Genomic DNA, 23465 nt, shown 5'->3' on the forward strand with positions numbered 1-23465 from the left:
TGAAACTTTAAAAACGCTATTATTAAAGATGAAGGTCTAGATAAATTTCATTTGTAAGCTTTTGCAGACGATTGAATGAATGACTGAATGACTGAATGAATGACTGAATGACTGAATGAATGAATGAATGAATGACTGAATGACTGAATGACTGAATGAATGAATGACTGAATGACTGAATGAATGACTGAATGACTGAATGACTGAATGAATGACTGAATGAATGAATGACTGAATGACTGAATGCTTGAAGACACCCCAGCACACAAAAACTATATCTGCTTTTGGGTGTCTATAAATGGTAAATATATAACAGAATTGATGCAACATCAATATAAACAAATTCTAAAATTATTTTAGTTAAATACACAGTGTAAAAAGCTGTGAGTACCAGTTTTGTAAGTTTGCTTTATGCCATATTATAAGAATGCAATTAATGTTGCATTTATAATGACAGGTTATATCAGTTAAAACTATATATATATATATTAGGGCCTCCACGAGTCCAAAATATTGGACTCGAGTACTCGAGGGTCAAACTCAACCCGGACCCGAGTACCCGACACTTACACTAGATGATGATGAGATTAAAGAATAAAGTTAAATAGAATTATGCATTTTAATTCCAGGGCTGAACATGGATGCCAAATCATGTCATTGGTATTGCATTTAGAAACCGGTTGATATATTTAGTGTTATGATGGATGGACGGTCAGTTTAAAAAAAGAAACTAGCGCATGATCTTATAATTATTGTGTCAGTTATATCGTTGATTATCTAATTCTGAAATGTTGTCCTACATTGTCCAGTGTATTATAGTTGATCATTGTATTCCACCTTGTACGGGTACTCGAGTCCTGTGAACGAATTCGAGTCTTGCTAGACTCGGCCCGTGCCCGAGCACTCGAGTACTCGTGGAGACCCTAATATATATATATATCTTGCAATGGCCACCTAATATTATAAAATAGTTATCAAACAATTACTTTAAAAACCTATTAGTTATCAATGGTTTACTTTCATCTGGGTGTTTGCTTAATTAGTGACATGATTCGTGGGTCGGTGTTTGATGGAGTGAGGATTACTCCTCAATCAAGCTTTTTTAAGCTTGGCTGCCTTCTCGCTGTCATAACGGTTAACAAAAGAAAAGAAAAAACATGCCACAGTACCATTGTCGCATGTTCACACCTATGCTCAAATAATGTATTGTCGAACGTACCAACCCTGTACACACTTTGAATGGAAAGCAAAACGTTTAATTTTCGTTTTAAAATTATTTTTATATATCAATGAATTAGAGCACGGCGGCGATAATCAGGTGCAGGTGGCAAAAAACTGGACAGGGCGGCACAAAACGGGGGCAGGGCGCCACAAAATGGGGGCAGGGTGCAGCGCCCTTCTATTTATTGTTAACTAGAACACTGAATTACATATCCCCCTAAAAGCTGGTCATAGATGTCAACAGTTTGACATAGGTGGCAACATATCTGTTATATTGCAAGTTATGTTTTGACAGCCATCTTGGACACCATCTTGAATATTTCAAAATGTTCAAGGGTGCCAAATTTGTATTCTCTGGATCCTCAATTAGCACCTTTTAAACATGCCAAAACCACAAAAAAAATATAGAGGGTTTAGCAATCAAAGTATTAGTTTAATTATTCGAAATTTAGTAAGGTTTTTTTTAATTTCTTGAATTATTATTTTAGTTTGAATTTTGACCTTGACCTGACCTTGATGTCTAAATAGGGGAAGCTGCCTCTTAAACATTTTGTACATGTTTTAGGGTAAATATATGCCTAATGCAGTACTTTGAAACAGCTTTTCTAAATTTGATCTTTGACATTGATTTGACCTTGACCTATAAAATTGTGTAGAACCTCTAAAAACAACTATGCCAAATTTGGTGCTTTGGGCCAGCATATGTCACGATCATTCCCCTGAGCCACCACACTAAATTCAGGAATTCTGGTTACAGGGATCAAACGTAAGAATGGCACACAAATAAATAAAAAAGTAAAAAAAAAAAGAATGGCACCAACAACAATTGCCATAGTTGTGACATGAAATGCCACAGGTCGTGGACTTTACTGATGTCAGTGTTAAAGATTTTGCTGTTTTAAGTTGAATGGATTAGTTTTGGGGTTTTTTATTTGTTGCAAAAATTACTGGTTTAAGCTTGCTGTAGACAGGCACAACATTGACGTAGGTGAGAATTTTGCCTGTGGCAAAAACATTTAAAAAAAAAAAAAAAATTACAATGAATAATAACAAAAGTCCTGGATGAGATGGTTTTTCTGTAGATTTTTTGTTTTTTTAAATTTGTATATACATTTTTTTGCCTGTATTTTCATCTGTTTCACAATCATTAAGTGGAGAAGTGATTCTGAACATGTTTCTTCATATACATTTTTTAGCCTGGTCAAAGGCTGTGGTATGTGCTATCCTGTCTATAGGATGGTACATATAAAAGATACCTTGCTGCTAATTGAAAAGAGTAGCCCATGGAGTGGCAACAGCGGGTTTCCTCCCTCGATATCTGTGTGGTCCTTAACCATATGTCTGACTCCATACAACTGTAAATAAAATGTGTTGAGTGCGTCGTTAAATAAAACATTTCCTTCCTTCCTTTTTAGCCTGGTTTTAACTTTTCTTTATTATAAAGTTAACCTTTAAATATTAAAAATATATTTGAGATTGCACCTTTAATTCAGATTTTTTCAGTCAGTATTTTCATCTGTTTCAGAACCATTAAGTGGAGAAGTGATTTTGAACATTCATGACGAAGCCCGTGCCATTATTCATCTGGGTTTTGTTAACACCAACATCGACTTCTTTATTGCACGGCTCTGCTTCAAGGGGCATGCTGCATACAACCTCAACATTCTACAGGTTGGAGTACAGAAAGTTACTGTACAGATAGCATTTACTGATGTACAGACTAATTTAATAATGTACACTCAGAATTTAATACTGTACAGACTGGATTTAATGCTGTATATAATAGATTGAATTTAATACTGTACAGACTAAATTTAATACCGTACGGACTGAATTTAATACTGTACAGATTGAATTTAATACTGTACAGACTGAATTTAATACAGTACAGACATAATTTAAAACTGTATAGACAAAATTTAATGTTCATTCAGAACATAAAACTGTACAGACTGACTTCAATACTATACAGACATAATTTAATACTGTCGGAATTTAATACTGTAGACTGAATTCAATATTATACAGACACTTTAAATCTGTACAGATAGAATATAATGTACAGATTAAGTGTAATGCTGTACAGATTGAGTGTAATGCTGTACAGACTAAATTTAATACTGTACATTGTCAAACTGATTTCAATACTGTACAGACACTTTAATGCTGTACAAACAGAATATAATGCTGGACAGACTGAGTTTAATACTGTACAGACTAATCCAATTTAATACTGTACAAACTGAATTTAATACTGTACAGACAAAATTTAATGCTGTACAGACCAAATTTAATACTGTACACTGAATTTAATTAATACTATACAGACAAAATTTAATGCTGTACTGACTGAATTTAATACTGCAGGCAGAATTTAATACTATAGGCAGAATTTAATACTGCACAAACTGAATTTCATTAATACTGTATAGAGAGAAAAAATACTATACACACTGAACAAAACCCAGAACATTTAATCAATACTGCACTGACTGAATTTAATGAATACTTTGCAGACTAAATTTAAAAGCGCAGACCCTAGTTTTAACCCATAAAAAATGGACACTAAGTTTAGTTAATTTACAAACCTGAGTGAAAGAAGAGTCTGTGACATTAAAACAGGAAATATCCTTAAAAATAGACCAGAACTGAAATCAATAAACTGCTAATTCTCAGTCGCATGTACGTGTTTAAAATATTAAAAATGCTATTTTTGGTACTACAAACACCAGGATGACTAGAAATACTTCAGTTCTATGGAAATGGATAATCTAAAGAATTAAATATAAATCATGTTTGATTTCAGTGATCATAAATGGCTCTAATAGTGAAAAATATGCTGTAGTGTTTAAAAACTATGGTCTGTCCCTTTAATATTTTATGAACTGAATTTAATTATTGAATATTGTGCCACTGCAATGATTAATATATTTTCAGGAGTTTGGTGTAGATAACTTACAGAAATTGGCTAAAATGTATGATGACATAAAAGGAAATGCTGTCGATGCTGTCAAAACTGCAATCGAAACATTCGATTCCCTGTTGAATGAAGACAACCCCATTGGTGACATATTTGCTGCATTTATTGATGCTTTAGAAGACATGCCAAAAAAGGTAAAGCTATTAAATTTGGGATTGTAGAAGGTATTATATAATCTGCTTGTGGCTGGAATCGAAACATTCGATTCCCTGTTGAATGCAGACATCCCCATTGGTGACATATTTGCTGCATTTATTGATGCTTTGGAAGACATGCCAAAAAAGGTAAAGCTATTAAATTTGGGATTATAGAAGGTATTATATAATCTGCTTGTGGCTGGAATCGAAACATTTGATTCTCTGTTGAATGCAGACATCCCCATTGGTGACATATTTGCTGCATTTATTGATGCTTTAGAAGACATGCCAAAAAAGGTAAAGCTATTAAATTTGGGATTGTAGAAGGTATTATATAATCTGCTTGTGGCTGGAATCGAAACATTCGATTCCCTGTTGAATGCAGACATCCCCATTGGTGACATATTTGCTGCATTTATTGATGCTTTGGAAGACATGCCAAAAAAGGTAAAGCTATTAAATTTGGGATTATAGAAGGTATTATATAATCTGCTTGTGGCTGGAATCGAAACATTTGATTCCCTGTTGAATGCAGATATCCCCATTGGTGACATATTTGCTGCATTTATTGATGCTTTAGAAGACATGCCAAAAAAGGTAAAGCTATTAAATTTTGGATTATAGAAGGTATTATATAATCTGCTTGTGGCTGGAATCGAAATATTGGATTCCCCACTGAATGCAGATATCCCCATTGGTGACGTTTTTGCTGGATTTATTAATGCTTTGGTAGTATTAATGCCAGAAAAGGTAAAGCTATTAAACTCTGTATTACAGAAGGTATTATAATCTGCTTGTCTGGAGCTTTAAGGCCTGTGCTTATAAAACTTTGTATGGCATTGTCATCAGTGTTCGAAATAAATACTTGTCCGTTTGTCCAGACAAGTGAAAATCTGCTCGGACAATCAAAATGTACCTCAATGGTTATCCAGTGGACAAGTAAACATTTTCAATGCAGTTTCATTTTGAGCAGACAAAAATACGGTCCTTGTACTTGAATTAGACAAAACATTTATTTGGACAAGTGAAAATATTGGTGGACAAGTGAAAATATTGGTGGACAAGTGAAAATATTGGTGGACAAGTGAAAATATTGGTGGACAAGTAGATTTGTAGATGTACTTGTCCGGTGGACTAGTGAAAAATTCTGCTTATTTCTGTCGCTGGTTGTCATGACATTAGTGTCTCGAGTCTAGACTCTAAACAGTTTTATAAGCACCACACCAGATCACACACAAGCACAACAGGGTTTTTGTCTGTTCTGAGCACACCAAGGTCTTTTTAGTGCAGTAATGTTAATAATAGATGGTAAAATGTTGTACATATTCAGAAATGCATTTCAAGTTATTTTAATCTAGCTACAGCATAACAGTCCATTGGTTGTGAGGTGAAATATTTTGTGGCTAGCATCTTTCAAATTTATTAGATTTGTTTATTTTGGGCTTACAGGCCTGTAGCCGGGATTTTGAGAGGGGGATGTCGTTTAGGGTTATGGTGAGGCACTTTGTCACACGAGGGCGCAAAGCACCCGAGTTGCTTAAAGGGACCTGGGGACATTTTTTTAAATGCCACCGATAGGGGGGTGGATCGACCGACCCCCACAACCCTCCCTCAATGTCTACGGACCTGCGCAACTTATTTTAGGTGCACCCTTACTGAGTTTGTAGTGCCCAGGACCTCCGCTTGGGTGCAACCTGTGATTACAGGATATCCCTAAGTTGTCCTGTAACTAACTGCACTTGAAAATTTGCAAGCTAAACTGTTGTCCCCCTAACACTAACCCACTGTCCCAGATAGCTGATTTGTGTGCCTAGGACACAGCGTGCGTGAACCTTGATTGGATATCAGCACTAAACTAAGTTGAAATGTAATGAATGTGAGTGAAAATTCTGACACGTTAAAAACTATATAACAGTTAAAAATGTCAGTAGTGTTAATTTCAAAAAACTGTTTGGCTTTGACATTTAGTTTATATACAAAACCTTGCAGCAGCCAATCAGATGTTTTTAAAACAATCTCCTGTGTTGTATCTTAGGTGTGTGAGAAATTACAGACTATTTTAATTATGGTAGAAATGAACTAAATATTTTGTTCTTATATTTATTTTAATTCCTATATTAGAGGCGATTTTGGCGACTGGGGAGAAATGGACCAGATAATTGTATTCAAATATTTAGTATGTAATTCCTTCGTTCTCCTGCTTTAAAAATTTACAGTCAGTATATTTGAGGCATAATTTGGTAATGGGAGAAATAGTTAATTTTATTCATATACAGTCCAACCTGTCGTAGTGGCCACCTGTATTCAGTAGTCACCTGTCATGTCGCTCCCAAACGATTTTTAATGTAAATGTACCTGTAATAAGTGGTCACCTGTCTAACACGGCCAGCGACCATCTAAATCCGATCCTAAATCACTAAAATACCTGTATTAATTTAAGCGACCACAGTAAATGTTAACACTTATATAAAAGGGATATTTTAACCACTGCAACAAGGTGCAGCAAATAACGGATCTTCACACCTTCGGGAACACTAGTACACATTCAATCTCGACATCTCTACTGTGTATCAATTAAGAAGGTATGACTCTGGAATGTATCTAATTGCCTCTGTGTAGGCTATATAAGCTTGACATTTATAGATTCACTTACAATGACAATACACTGCAAGAAGTAAAAATTAAATCATTAAACGGAAAAATAAAACAATGGTTAAATTAATACATTCCAGTTGCCTTCTGTCTGAAGGAGGCGACATGTCAAAAGTTGATTCATAGTCAAATGTACATGGAAGGAAGGAAGGAAGGAAATGTTTTATTTAACGACGTAATATGTATCAGTGTAATATATACCCACTCTGTGTCTGAAGGGGTGCTATCATGGACGCCGATGGGTGAGCCTTGTATTGCAGCATGGCTGCAAACCGCACTTTCCCAGATCATACAGAGCTGTTTTCAGAATCACATTCAGAGCCTAGAAGAAAAAACCCAGCAGTGAATATTTTTGCACATATATTTGTACTTACCTTTTATTACACCCAATAGGAGATTTTTTTTGTGCTGGGGTGTCGTTAAACATTCATTTATATATATATATATATTTTTATTACTTTGTGTAGTAGGAAGGAAGGAATTGGTTTATTTAATGACACACTCGACACATTTTATTTACGGTTTTATGGCATCAAACATATGGTTAAGGATCACACAGATATTGAGAGAGGAAACCCGCTGTCGCCACTTCATGGGCTACTCTTTCTGATTAGCAGCAAGGGATCTTTTATATGCACCATCCCACAGACAGGATAGTACATACCACGGCCTTTGTTACACCAGTTGTGGAGCACTGGCTGGAACAAGAAATAGCCCAATAGGTCCGCCGACGGGGATCGATCCTAGACCGACCGCACATCAAGCGAACTCTTTATCACTGGGCTACATCCCTCCCCCAACTGTACATGGAGCACAGCCATTAATTAGCAGTACAGATGGCAAACGAAAAAGAAGAAAAGAAACGACAAACGTTTTAAATATATGGTAACCTGTAATCAGCGGCCACCTGTCATAAGCGGTCTCTTCTCTCTACTCCCGTGTGTGACTGCTTAACACAGGTTTGACTTTATTTGTGAGAATTCCTCATTTTCCTACTTCTAAAATGTATGTACAAGACATTACAGGCAATTTTGGCAATGGTGGGGGAAAAGAGAATTTTATTCAAATATTTATGTTGATTCTTTTTTTTCTCGGATTCTAAAACCAGTGAAAAAAAAATCAGATACTGGAAGAAACTGAGAAGGTATCAAATTAAACAATGTGTTTGGTAGCCCATGTGCAGGGGGGCGGTACGTAGCTCAGTGATACAGCGCTCGCCCGAACCACGGTCAATCTAGGATCGATTCCTGTCGGTGGACCCATTGGGCTATTTCTCGTTCTACCTAGTGCTCCACAACTGGTGTAACAAAGGCTGTGGCCCGTATCCTGTCTGTGGGATGGTGCATATAAAAGATCCCTTGCTGTTAATTGAAAAGACTAACCCATAAAGTGGCGACAGCGGGTTTCCTCCTTCAATATCTTTGTGGTCCTTAACCATATATCTGACACCATATAACCGTAAATAAAGAGTGTTAAGTGTGTCTTTAAATAAAGCATTTCCTTCCTTCCTTCCCAAAAGACAGACCTGGTTACGACACATTTGTATTTCCATTATTATTACTTTAAAATCCTTCTACAAACACACTGGTACTTTATTATTCATTCATATCACTGTGTCTCATTCCAGTCAGTGCACCACATTTGTTGTAACAAAGGCCGTGGTATGTGCTATCCTGTATTGGATGGTGTATATAAAAGATCTCTTGCTGCCAAAAGTGGGTTTACGCTGATGACTATGTGTCAGAATTATGAAATGTTTGACATCCAATAGCAGATGATTGATTAATCAATGTGCTCTAGTGGTGTCATTAAACAAAACAAACTTCTTGTTCTTGGTAACCTGAATGACGGATGGATTGAAGACTTTCGTTAAATTATGACTTCGTTTCCGATTTCTGTTTCCGAATCCAGAAAACAGAAAATTAAATAAATAATATGAGTTTCCAGTTTGAGAGAAAACGAGCATGGTCTGTCGTTATTTTAACATTAGTTTATCGTGGACAAAATAGTAGGAAAAATATGGTGAATATGTTGGAAGTCGTCGAAACATTGGTAGCAGAGCGTGGTTATTACTTGCCTATTGTATTTCAATGCCTACTTGAGTGATTGTAGAAATGAACACCTGAATTTTGTTCAAATATTTATTACAATTTCTTGGTTTTTCAAGGGTGGGACATACATGTAGCTCTGTGTGCTCCAGTGGTGTCGTTAAACTTTAATTATTCCTCTTTAAGACTATTGTGTCAAAACTACCAAATTTTTTACATTCAATAGCCGACAATTACATGCTTCATAACTGGTGTAACAAAGGCCGTGGTTTTGTTATCCTGTCTGTGGGATGGTGCATATAAAAGATCCCTTGCTGCTAATCGAAAAGAGTATCCCATGAAGAGGCAACAGCGGGTTTCCTCTCTCAATACCTGTGTGGTCCTTAACTATATGTCTGACGCCATATAACTGTAAATAAAATGTGTTGAGTGCATTGTTAAATAAAACATTTCCTTCCTTCCTTCCTTCATTAAGCAAAGATGTTTTCTTTTGTTTTACAGATTCTAACTGTTGCAACGAAGACTCTGGAGGCGACTCGAGTGATGGGAGAAATGGATAAGGAACTGCTTCCTCCATTCATGATACCGACCTTCAACCTCGTCAATAAAGTCTCCAATCTCATCAATGACGTCCGCATGGACTTACTTCGCTTCTACAACGTAAGTCTGTATTCTAGACCATCCTTGGTGGTGTCGTGGTTGCTCCATCGGATATAAGGCTGGTAGGTACTGGGTTTGCAGCCCGGTACCAGCTCCCACCCAGAGCGAGTTTCAACAACTCAATGGGTAGATGTAAGACCACTATACACCGACTTCTCTCTCACTAACCACTAACACCTAACCCACTGTCCTGGACAAACAGCCCAGATAACTGAGGTGTGTGCCCACAACATAAGGCCGGTTGTAGGTACAGAGTACAGCCCGAAAACCAGCTCCCACCCAAGAGCGAGTTTTAACGACTCGATGGGTTTTGATTGATTGAAACATATTTTATTGCTTTTTAAAGAACAAATGGATTAGGCACAAAGTTACACAACTTACTAGGCCTTCTCCATAATACATACGTATTATGACTAAGATATTTTTACAATTTAGATATGAACAGAAATAACTATTATTGAAAAATAATGGGTATAGGTGTGAGACCACTACAGATAGCTCTGACACATTATTGTGGTAAAAAGTAGACACCCTCCCTCCGTCTGTAATGCTAGATCATATACCCCAATATATTAAATAATGCTTGGAGACATCACCACCACCACCACCCAATTCACAAACAAGTCTGTACCACATATAGTTTTCAGGGGTGCAGAAAGTACTCGCCTGCTCCCCAAGTAAAAATTTGACTGACTACTTAAAAAATACAACTATCATTTCAGCTGGCAAATTGGGGGGGGGTTCTGACCAAATTTTATTCGTTTGTTTATTTATTATTATTTTATTATTTGGGGTATCCGCGACTGCATCGGCCATGCTAGAATTCCAAACCATTCAAACAAACTGTTCAGAATGATGATGAAATGCACAATGATGCATGTACCGTATTGCCAATAGACTACAATGGAGTTCCAAACTGCGTAAATACGATATTCCGGAAATGGGTTATAGTGAAAACCGGACTCTGCCAAAATGGCCCCAAACGAAAACGGAACTTGGACAAAATGGAACCTAGCATTGGCACTAAAATCTATGGCATTTAATAATGGAAGTTTGGACCAAACATTTTCAGGTTTTAACACCCCAATGCCGTTTTCGCCAATTAATAGGTAAAAACAACAACAAAATAATACTAAAACAGACACCCCCCCAAAAAAAAAACTCCAACACAAACCCCCCGAAACAAAACAAACAAACACCCCCCCCCCCCCCCAAAAAAAAAACCCAACAACAGCAACACGAAAAGGGTTACATTTTGATAGCAATTTCGATTTAGTCTCATTCCTCGGTAAGGGAGCTGGTCAAAGGTCAGTAGTTCCTACAAATGATTTGTTTACGTTGAAAATGTATTACTGATGTGTTTTGAATAAATTCTTCTGTTAAAGACTTCCGGGATGTCTCTTGAATTTTGTAAACCTGTGAAAAACTTAGTCTTGACTAATAGCTTTTGAGTTTGATTTCGTTCGTTTGCCACGTGATCTTGATCACTTACCAGGTGTCCTTAATAATGTTTTGGTTATTAATACATGTGTGTTTTGTGTTCAAAAGGTTGGAAAATTAGTTGGACGTAAACTGAGACCCTGAAGTGGGTGAAAATGCTGGGGGGGGGGGGGAGGTCATGGGAATACTATTATAAAGATATTGTTAAAAAATAAAAATTAATATATTGTTCTATAAGCTGGCGGACTAAAACATTCTGGGAGGCTAGTAAATTTTAGTTGGTTCTGGTCCAGCGGGCTAGTGAAATATTTTCCATTTCTGCACCCCTCAATGCCTCAAGATATGGAGCTGAAATTGTTTGTCTTTATTATGTACTATACAGATCAAGTTTACCTTTCATTGTGATTTACCAATTTTTGACAGAGTTATGGCCCTTGAAATTAGGAGATGTTAAAATTTGTTTTCCAGACATTTTGTTTGCAATGCCTGATGATACTGAGATGAAATTTTGTATATAACTTTATCATGTACTGTTACAGATCGAGTTTAACTTTCGTGGCGATAGACCTATTTGTTTTTACAGAGTTGTGGCCCTTTATCTTAAGAAATAAAAAAAAATTGTTGGCCCTGCAATACTCTCAGAATGCTCGTTTTGTTCTATTTTGCAGACGGTGAAGGATGCTATTATCATCCTACCAAATTCAGCAATTCAGATCGTTGAATCAATCGACAAAATTATTCATGGTTTTGACAACTTCAATGACAACCCAATGGGCGCCATCGGTTCATTGGCGGGAAATGTTATACAGTAATTGTTTTTAAAATGCTTTTTCTTTACCAAATCTTTCTTAATTGACTTCTGTTTTATTTCTTATAAAAAAGTGTTTTTGTCTGACCTTTATAAAGTAAAGAGAAGAGATATAGATATTACTGGCAAGAGTTCATGGAAATGTCATAAAGTAATTGTTTTAAAATGCTTTTTCTTTACCCTCATTTTCTTAATTGACTTCTGCATTATTTCTTCTTCCAAAAAAATGTTTTTGTTGTACCTTTATGAAGTGAAGGAAGGAAGGAAATGTTTTATTTAGCAACGCACTCAACACATTTTATTTACGGTTATATGGCGACGGAAATATGGTTAACAGGTATCGAAATAAGTCCAGATCGGTCGTTCAGGTTACCGGGAAGTTACAATGTACATGTACCACATGTAAGAAAAAATTTCAACTTAATGGTAGCTTCATTTCTGAACGTAAACCAGGCAATGCATTCCGGACTTGTGCAATTGCAAGCAATTTTAGCAATCCGCATTTAAGCAGTACCCACTAGATAAATTTACTTCCGGATTTCGTTTCTCGTAACAATGTTCGTGCGCACCGATCAATTTCAGAATGTCTGCCTTTTAGCATTGAAATTAGTAGTAGTAACAGGAATTCAATTCTAACTTTCATATAGTTGTGGTAACCTATATGTTACCAGGCTATATTTTGTGGTAACCTGTAAATGGGTTACCAGACACAATGCGTATTTCGACGCCTGGGTCAAGAACTACACATATATTGAGAGAGGAAACCTGCTGTCGTCACTTCGTGGGCTACTCTTTTCGATTAGCAGCAAGGGATCTTTTATAGGCAACATCCCACAGACAGGATAGCACATACCACGGCCTTTGATGTACCATGCACAGCCTTTGTTACACCAGATGGAATGAGAAATAGCCTAGTGGGCCCACCGACGGTGATCGATCCTAGATTGATCGTGCAGCAGATGAGCACTGTACCACTGTAAAGTAAAGAGGCGAGATAGAGGTATTACTTTTCTGGCAGAGTTCATTGGCGGGAATTGTCATAATTAACATAATAGTATTTTTAAATACTTTTTCTTTATCCTCTTTTTCTTAATGGTATCAAAAATGGTAACAACAGCATTAATTTTAACGTTTAGCTAAACAATAATGACCCATTGAGCTATTTTTCGTTTCAGCCAGTGCACCACGATTTGTATATCAAAGGCCATGGTATGTGCTATCCTGTGGGATGGTGCATATAAAAGATGCCTTGCTACTAATGGAGAAGTATAGCATGTTTCCTCACTATAAGACTATTTGTGAACATTACCAAATGTTTGACATCCAATAGCCAAAGATTAAAAGTCGATGTGCTCTAGTGGTGTCATTAAACAAAACAAACTTTGTGCTCACAAACTATAGATCCTAGATTTATCAAACTTGGTTTATAGTTGTACCCTTGGATGTTCATCACTATGCATGTGAAAAGCAATGAAATTAAAATTTAATTGACTTTTACCAAATTATTATTATTATTATTATTTTTTTTTTTTTTTAATTATTATTATTTTTTTTTTTAAAATGTTTATGTAAAAAGATGAACATTGATCACACAGCGACCACACACCAGGCCAGTGCTTTACAGCTGGGCTATGTATGTCCTGCCCCCGACATCTAATACATGTTCTAATACATGTACGTGCAGCTGATGATTAATAAATATATATTCGCTATAGTGCTGTCATTAAACCAAATGGGGCGGGGCATAGTCCAGTGGTACAGTGTTTGCTTGATGTGTGGTCAGTCTGGGATCGATCCCTGTCGGTGGACCCATTGAGCTATTTCTCGTTCCAGCCAGTGCTCCACAACTGGTGTAACAAAGGCCGTGGTATGTACTATCCTGTCTATAGGGATGGTGCATATAAAAGATCCCTTGGTGCTAATCGGAAAGAGTAGCCCATGAAGTGGCGACAGCAGGTTTCCTCTCTCTATATCTGTGTGGTCTTTAATCATATGTCTGATGCCATATAACCATAAATAAAATGTGTTGAGTGCATTGTTAAATAAAACATTTCCTTCCTTCATTAAACCAAACTTTGTTATAAAGTTTGTTTTGTTTAGTGACACCACTAGAGCACATTGATTTATTAATGATCGGCTAATGGATGTCAAACATTTGGTCATTTTGACATATAGTCATCAGAGAAAACCCACTATATTTTTCCAGTAGTCTGTGGGATGGAATGTAGCGGGTTTCCTCTCTTATATGTTAAAACTACCATATGTTTGACATCCAATAGCCAATGATTAATAAATCAATGTGCTCTAGTGGTGTCGTTAAACAAAAAACCCCATTAAAAAAACAACTTTTAAAGGAACATTCCTGAGTTTGTTGCATTGTAAGACTAATAAAATATTTCTACGATTAAACTTAAATATTAAATATATTTTCTTGTTTAGAATATCATTGTATTTATATTCAATGTGTTCTGGTCATCTTAATATATGTAAGACGCCCAAAGTGAATTTTGTCTTAAATAATTTTGTAATTACGAAAAAAAAACATATTTTAGTAAATAAAATGAATTTTAACCTAGTACAAATATTAGAACGACCAGAAACACATTTAACATACAGCCACTAATATTTTATGCAGAAAAAATATATTTGATATGTAATTACAATCGTTAGAAAGTCTCTGTTAGTCGATAACATCTTAAACATTGCAGCAAACTCAGGAATGTCCTTTTAACTTATCCTATGACTGTTTTATTACAGAGTTGGTGTCTCTGTGAAAGACATGGTTGATGCCATCAACAAGACAAAAAATGCCTGTTTCTTTCTGAAAGGTGAGTTCAACTGCACAATTAATAATAATTGTAATTTATCATGAATTTTTAATTTAAAAAATGATAGCAATTATAAAATTTTATGCAATTAATTAGAAACAAATGTGAGAAAAACCCTAAAAAAACAAAAAACATGTTAATTTGCAAGGGTATGATTTTTAAGAAAAATCCTTTTTGCATGTATCTGATTTGATGTTTGTTGGCCATCAGTGGTATCAGAATGCATCTTTAAGATGTAGGGGAAGCAGGACGTAGCTCAGTGGTATACAGCGCACGCCTGATGTGCGATCGATCTAGGATCAATTCCCATGTCGGTTTCTCATTTCAGCCAGTGCTCCACAACTGGTGTAACAAAGGCCGTGGTATTTACTATCCTGTCTGTTGGATGGTACATATAAAAGGTCCCTTGCTGCTAATCAAAAAAGAGTAGCTCATGAAGTAGCGACAGCGGGTTTCCTCCCTCAATATCTGTGTGGTCCTTAACCATATGTCCGATGCCGTATAACCGTAAATAAAATGTGTTGGAGTGTGTCTTTAAATAAAACATTTCCTCCCTTCTTTAAGATGTACTCAACAAGACTATATTCTACTTAGATTAAAAAAATGACCAGAATGTATCTCTCATTAAATAGCAAGGGGTGGGATCTTAGATTTAAAAATGACCAGAATGTATCTCATTAAATAGCAAGGGGTGGGATTTTAGATTTAAAAATGACCAGAATGTATCTCTCATTAAATAGCAAGGGGTGGGATCTTAGATTTAAAAAATGACCAGAATGTATCTCTCATTAAATAGCAAAGGGTGGGATCTTAGATTAAATGACCAGAATGTGTCTCTCATTAAATAGCAAGGGGTGGGATCTTAGATTAAATGACCAGAATGTGTCTCTCATTAAATAGCAAGGGGTGGGATCTTAGATTAAATGACCAGAATGTATCTCTCATTAAATAGCAAGGGGTGGGATCTTAGATTAAATGACCAGAATGTGTCTCTCATTAAATAGCAAGGGGTGGGATCTTAGATTAAATGACCAGAATGTATCTCTCATTAAATAGCAAGGGGTGGGATCTTAGATTTAAAAATGACCAGAATGTATATATATCTCATTAAATAGCAAGGGGTGGGATCTTAGATTAAAAAAATGACCAGAATGTATCTCTCATTAAATACCAAGGGGTGGGATCTTAGATTAAATGACCAGAATGTGTCTCTCATTAAATAGCAAGGGGTGGGATCTTAGATTAAATGACCAGAATGTATCTCTCATTAAATAGCAAGGGGTGGGATCTTAGATTTAAAAATGACCAGAATGTATCTCTCATTAAATAGCAAGGGGTGGGATCTTAGATTAAATGACCAGAATGTATCTCTCATTAAATAGCAAGGGGTGGGATCTTAGATTAAATGACCAGAATGTGTCTCTCATTAAATAGCAAGGGGTGGGATCTTAGATTAAATGACCAGAATGTATATCTCATTAAATAGCAAGGGGTGGGATCTTAGATTAAATGACCAGAATGTATCTCATTAAATAGCAAGGGGTGGGATCTTAGATTAAATGACCAGAATGTATCTCTCATTAAATAGCAAGGGGTGGGATCTTAGATTAAATGACCAGAATGTATCTCTCATTAAATAGCAAGGGGTGGGATCTTAGATTAAATGACCAGAATGTATCTCATTAAATAGCAAGGGGTGGGATCTTAGATTAAATGACCAGAATGTGTATCTCATTAAATAGCAAGGGGTGGGATCTTAGATTAAATGACCAGAATGTATCTCTCATTAAATAGCAAGGGGTGGGATCTTAGATTAAATTACCAGAATGTATCTCATTAAATAGCAAGGGGTGGGATCTTAGATTAAATGACCAGAATGTATCTCTCATTAAATAGCAAGGGGTGGGATCTTAGATTAAATGACCAGAATGTATCTCATTAAATAGCAAGGGGTGGGATCTTAGATTAAATGACCAGAATGTATCTCTCATTAAATAGCAAGGGGTGGGATCTTAGATTAAATGACCAGAATGTATCTCATTAAATAGCAAGGGGTGGGATCTTAGATTAAATGACCAGAATGTATATCTCATTAAATAGCAAGGGGTGGGATCTTAGATTAAATGACCAGAATGTATCTCTCATTAAATAGCAAGGATCTAGTGGTATCTCTCATAGCAAGGGGTGGGATCTTAGATTAAATGACCAGAATGTATCTCATTAAATAGCAAGGGGTGGGATCTTAGATTAAATGACCATGTACATTAAATAGCAAGGGGTGGGATCTTAGATTAAATGACCAGAATGTATCTCATTAAATAGCAAGGGGTGGGATCTTAGATTAAATGACCAGAATGTATCTATCATTAAATAGCAAGGGGTGGGATCTTAGATTAAATGACCAGAATGTATCTCATTAAATAGCAAGGGGTGGGATCTTAGATTAAATGACCAGAATGTATCTCTCATTAAAAGCTCTTGGTGCATGAGGTGTGGCTATCTTTGGTGTTAATTGGGTTTTCCCCATCCCAACCAGTGCACCACGACTGGTATATCAAAGGCTGTGGTATGTGCTATCCTGTTGGGTTTCCCTTATCCCAACCAGTGCACCACGACTGGTATATCAAAGGCTGTGGAATGTGCTATCCTGTTAGGTTTCCCTCATCCCAACCAGTGCACCACGACTGGAATAACAAAGGCTGTGGTATGTGCTATCCTGTTGGGGGTTTCCCTCATCCCAACCAATGCACCACGACTGGAATAACAAAGGCTGTGGTATGTGCTATCCTGTTAGGTTTCCCTTATCCCAACCAGTGCACCACGACTGGTATATCAAAGGCTGTGGCATGTGCTATCCTGTTGGGGTTTCCCTCATCCCAACCAGTACACCACAACTGGTATATCAAAGGCTGTGGTATGTGCTATCCTGTTAGGTTTCCCTCATCTCAACCAGTACACCACAACTGGTATATCAAAGGCTGTGGCATGTGCTATCCTGTTAGGTTTCCCTCATCTCAACCAGTACACCGCAACTGGTATATCAAAGGCTGTGGTATGTGCTATCCTGTTAGGTTTCCCTCATCTCAACCAGTACACCACAACTGGTATGTCAAAGGCTGTGGTATGTACTATCCTGTTGGGGTTTCCCTGATCCTATCCAGTTCACCACAACTGGTATGTCAAAGGCTGTGGTATGTACTATCCTGTTGGGGTTTCCCTGATCCTATCCAGTGCACCACAACTGGTATGTCAAAGGCTGTGGTATGTACTATCCTGTTGGGGTTTCCCTGATCCTATCCAGTGCACCACAACTGGTATGTCAAAGGCCATATCTGTGTGAAAAGTGCTTATAAGAGATTCCTTGCTGCTTATGGCAAAATGGTAGTAGGTTTCCTCTGAATATAACAATGTCATATCAGAATTAGCCATTGCAATTTGCAATGTAAGCAAATGATAAATGGGTTATTAGTTCTTGAAACTTGACAGATTTTGCAATGTAAGCAAATGATAAATGGGTTATTAGTTCTTGAAATGTGACACATTTTCCAGTGTAAGCAAATGATGAATGGGTTATTAGTTCTTGAAACTTGACACATTTTCCAATGTAAGCAAATGATGAATGGGTTATTTGTTCTTGAAACGTGACACTTTTTGCAAATACAGTCATAATAACTGAATGATCCATTACCTGCAGACTTTGTTAGATTTTGTACCCAGCTGGGCTCGGTTGATACCAAGATATATGTAGCTCAACTGACAGCAAACGTGGAGCATATGGTCCTGTCAGTGAAATACCACAGCTTCACTGGAGCAAAACCTCAAATTTGGCCAAATATTATATATATATATATATATATATATATATATATATATATATATATATATATATATATATATATATATATATTAAGGCAAAATGTGCCAACCTGATACCTTTTTACCCTCAACATTAGTTGTAATCCATGCAAAAATGCATACTGATTCATTTGCATCCCTATGTAGTTGGGGCAGGATGTAGTCTAGTGGTAAAGTGTCTAGGATCAATCCCTGTTGGTGGGCCCATTGGGCTATTTCTCGTTTCAGTCAGTGCACTGTGACTGGTATATCAAAGGCTGTGGTATGTGCTGTCCTGTCAGTGGGATGATGCATATAAAAGATCCCTTGCTACTAATGAAAAAATGTAGCAGGTTTCTGCTCTATGACTGTCAAAATGACCATATGTTTGACATTCAATAGCTGATGATTAATAAATTAAAGTGCTTTAGTGGTGTCGTTGAACAAAACAGATAAACCCTATATAGCTGTTTTACAGTAATGTTAATATGAGTAAGTGTTGTTAACCAGATTCAGGCATTTTTGTTTAATTCGGACAGCCTTCTACACAAATGGAGGGGGGGAGGCGAGACTAGCCCAATGGTAAAGTGCTTGCTTGATGCAGGGTTGGTTTGAGATCGATCTCTGTCAGTGGACCGGCCTCGGTGGCGTCGTGGCAGGCCATCGGTCTACAGGCTGGTAGGTACTGGGTTCGGATCCCAGTCGAGGCATGGGATTTTTAATCCAGGTACCGACTCCAAACCCTGAGTGAGTGCTCCGCAAGGCTCAATGGGTAGGTGTAAACCACTTGCACCGACCAGTGATCCATAACTGGTTCAACAAAGGCCATGGTTTGTGCTATCCTGCCTGTGGGAAGCGCAAATAAAAGATCCCTTGCTGCCTGTCGTAAAAAGAGTAGCCTATGTGGCGACAGCGGGTTTCCTCTAAAAACCGTGTCAGAATGACCATATGTTTGACGTCCAATAGCCGATGATAAGATAAAAAATCAATGTGCTCTAGCGGCGTCGTTAAATAAAACAAACTTTACTTTTTTACTGTCAGTGGGCCCATTGGGCTATTTCTCACTCCAGTCAGTGCACCAAGACTGGTACATCAAAGGCCATGGTATGTGTTATCCTGTCTTATAGGATGGTTACTTATAAATTATTCCTTATTGCTAATTGAAAAGAGTAGCCTATGAAGTGGCGACAGCGGATTTCCTTCCTCAATATCTGTGTGGTCCGTAACCATATGTCTAATGCCATATAACCATAAATAAAATGTGTTGAGTGCGTTGTTAGATAAAACATTTCCTTCCATCTTCCAAGATGTCTGGATGTTAACCGTGTTGTAAAAAGATCCCTTGCTGCTAATTGAAAAGAGTAGCCCATGAAGTAGCAACAGCGGGTTTCCTCTCTCAATATCTGTGTGGTCCTTAACCATATGTCTGACGCCATATAACTGTAAATAAAATGTGTTAAGTGCGTTGTTAAATAAAACATTTCCTTCCTTCTTCCAAGATATCTGGATGTTAACCGTGTTGCCAAAGTCCCTTGCTGCTAATTGAAGAGTAGCTCATGAAGTGATGACAGTGGGTTTCTTCCCTCAATATGTGTGTGGTCCCTAACCATATAACTGTTTATAAAATGTCTTTAGAGCGTTGTTAAATAAAACATTTCCTTTCTTTCTACGCAAATAGGAGCCTGCAGGGTCCTCTAGCGTGTGCATGTTCACCTATGTGTCCAGACCCAAAACACACTGGTACTGTTTATTATTTCTCTCTGTAGGTAGTAGACCCTATTGGTGGGACCTGAAAGGTGAAATATCTATAATCAAGACCATGTCCATTAAGGCTGTGAACTCTATAAATAATGGTGCACCTAAATGGTTGGAGAGTGCTAAAAAATCTGCAAAGGATGGAACCGATGTGATTGCCAAAGTCACCAGAGGAATGTACACCACAGTAAGATTTATATCTGTTTTCAGTAAGGGGTGGGATGTAGCCCAGTGGTATATAGTACTTCCACTGTATTTACAAACTGGTTTACTTCCAATGTATTTTATGACTGATTTACAAACTGATTTACGTCCACTGTATTTACAAACTGGTTTACTTCCACTGTATTTTATGTATGACTGATTTACAAACCGGTTTACGTCCACTGTATTTTATAACTGATTTACAAACTGGTTTACGTCCACTGTATTTTATGACTGATTTATAAACTGGTTTACTTCCACTGTAGTTATATGTATGACTGATTTACAAACTGGTTTACTTCCAATGTATTTTATGACTGATTTACAAACTGGTTTACTTCCACTGTAGTTACGTATGACTGATTTACAAACTGGTTTACTTCCACTGTATTTATGTATGACTTGATTTACAAACTGGTTTACTTCCACTGTAGTTATGTATGACTGATTTACAAACTGGTTTACTTCCACTGTATTTTATGACTGATTTACAAACTGGTTTACTTCCACTGTAGTTATGTACGACTGATTTACAAACTGGTTTACGTCCACTGTAGTTATGTATGACTTGATTTACAAACTTGTTTACTTCCACTGCAGTTATGTATGACTGATTTACAAACTGGTTTATTTCCACTGCAGTTATGTATGACTGATTTACAAACTGGTTTACTTCTGCTGTAGTTATGTATGACTGATTTACAAACTGGTTTACTTCCACTGTAGTTATTTATGACTGATTTACAAACTGGTTTACTTCGACTGTATTTCATGACTGATTTACAAACTGGGTTACTTCCACTGTAGTTATGTATGACTGATTTACAAACTGGTTTACTTCCACTGTAGTTATGTATGACTGATTTACAAACTGGTTTACTTCCACTGTATTTTATGTATGACTGATTTACAAACTGGTTTAACTCCACTGTAGTTATGTATGACTTGATTTACAAACTGGTTACTTCCACTGTAGTTATGTATGACTTGATTTACAAACTGGTTTACTTCCACTGCATTTATGTATGACGTGATTTACAAACTGGTTTACTTCCACTGCATTTATGTATGACTGATTTACAAACTGGTTTACTTCCACTAGTTATGTATGACTGATTTACAAACTGGTTTACTTCCACTGTATTTTATATATGACTGAGTTACAAACTGGTTTAACTCCACTGTAGTTATGTATGACTTGATTTACAAACTGGTTTACTTCCACTGTAGTTATGTATGACTGATTTACAAACTGGTTTACTTCCACTGTAGTTATGTATGACTGATTTACAAACTGGTTTACTTCCACTGTAGTTATGTATGACTTGATTTACAAACTGGTTACTTCCACTGTAGTTATGTATGACTTGATTTACAAACTGGTTTACTTCCACTGCATTTATGTATGACGTGATTTACAAACTGGTTTACTTCCACTGCATTTATGTATGACTGATTTACAAACTGGTTTACTTCCACTAGTTATGTATGACTGATTTACAAACTGGTTTACTTCCACTGTATTTTATATATGACTGAGTTACAAACTGGTTTAACTCCACTGTAGTTATGTATGACTTGATTTACAAACTGGTTTACTTCCACTGTAGTTATGTATGACTGATTTACAAACTGGTTTACTTCCACTGTAGTTATGTATGACTGATTTACAAACTGGTTTACTTCCACTGTATTTTATGTATGACTGATTTACAAACTGGTTTAACTCCACTTTTGTTATATATGACTTGATTTACAAACTGGTTTACTTCCACTGTAGTTATGTATGACTGATTTACAAACTGGTATACTTCCACTGCATTTTATGTATGACTGATTTACAAACTGGTTTACATCCACTGTAGTTATGTATGACTGATTTACTAACTGGTTTACTTCCACTGTAGTTATGTACGACTGATTTACAAACTGGTTTACTTCCACTGTAGTTATGTACGACTGATTTACAAACTAGTTTACTTCCACTGTAGTTATGTATGACTGATTTACAAACTGGTTTACTTCCACTGTATTTTATGACTGACTTGATTTATAAACTGGTTTACTTCCGCTGTAGTTATGTATGACTGATTTCCAAACTGGTTTACTTCCACTGTAGTTATGTATGACTGATTTACTAACTGGTTTACTTCCACTGTATTTTATGTATGACTTGATTTCCAAACTTGCAGGCTGACATGTATCAGTCCGTGATGAACACTGGCAAGCGGGTCATGACAGACATCTTGGAACCATTTGATGACCTCAAGGATCTTGGAGGTCCGTTTCTGAAGTCGTATGAGAAGATATCAAAGTTGATAACTACAATGAAAAAAGCATACAATGATTTAAAGGAAGGGTAAGTCTGTGTTTACCAGATAACAAAGTCTGTTTGATTTAAAAATACCACTAGTGCACATTGATTTATAAATCATCAGCTTATTGGATGTCACACATTGGATAATTTAGACAGATGGGTGTATACTACCAAATCAAATGCCATAGATGACAACAGTACATACATGTACACTTCAAGGGATTATTTTTGTGGAATTAATAAATGTTGGGTTCTACATAAAGTTACTCACGGTATAATTCCAGTATATTTCAATAAGGATGTTTTACTTATGATTAGCGGAAATACAACATTTATTGTTATAATGATTTTAAAGTACCACACCACTGTTCCTCATTATAATAAAAACTTAATATTAATTTATAAGATTTATATACATTTGTCTTAGATACTTTTCACAATTAAATCACATATACCGATGATGTAATGTAACCTGTAAGTCTTAATACAGTAAATTCACTAATTAATGTTGACATTTCTTTGTTTGTGTTCTAAACAAATTTTAGATTAAAGAGTAATTTTTAAAAATGTATATTAAATCA

General features: G+C 36.4%; 1 protein-coding gene across 1 annotated transcript in view; it reads left to right on the forward strand.

Annotated features, from left to right (window-relative positions):
* The window catches only part of LOC121390363, a 310647-nt gene that overhangs the window by 45273 nt on the left and 241909 nt on the right, over positions 1–23465 (forward strand). The window contains exons 18-24 of the mRNA XM_041522159.1: positions 2747–2892; positions 4159–4335; positions 9540–9698; positions 11807–11946; positions 14704–14778; positions 20379–20550; positions 22760–22926. Of these exons, the coding sequence (XP_041378093.1) occupies positions 2747–2892; positions 4159–4335; positions 9540–9698; positions 11807–11946; positions 14704–14778; positions 20379–20550; positions 22760–22926 (1036 nt within the window). The remainder of the gene's footprint in view (positions 1–2746; positions 2893–4158; positions 4336–9539; positions 9699–11806; positions 11947–14703; positions 14779–20378; positions 20551–22759; positions 22927–23465) is intronic.

This window comes from Gigantopelta aegis, chromosome 15, assembly GCF_016097555.1.
Source record: "Gigantopelta aegis isolate Gae_Host chromosome 15, Gae_host_genome, whole genome shotgun sequence".
Taxonomy (NCBI): Eukaryota; Metazoa; Mollusca; class Gastropoda; order Neomphalida; family Peltospiridae; genus Gigantopelta; species Gigantopelta aegis.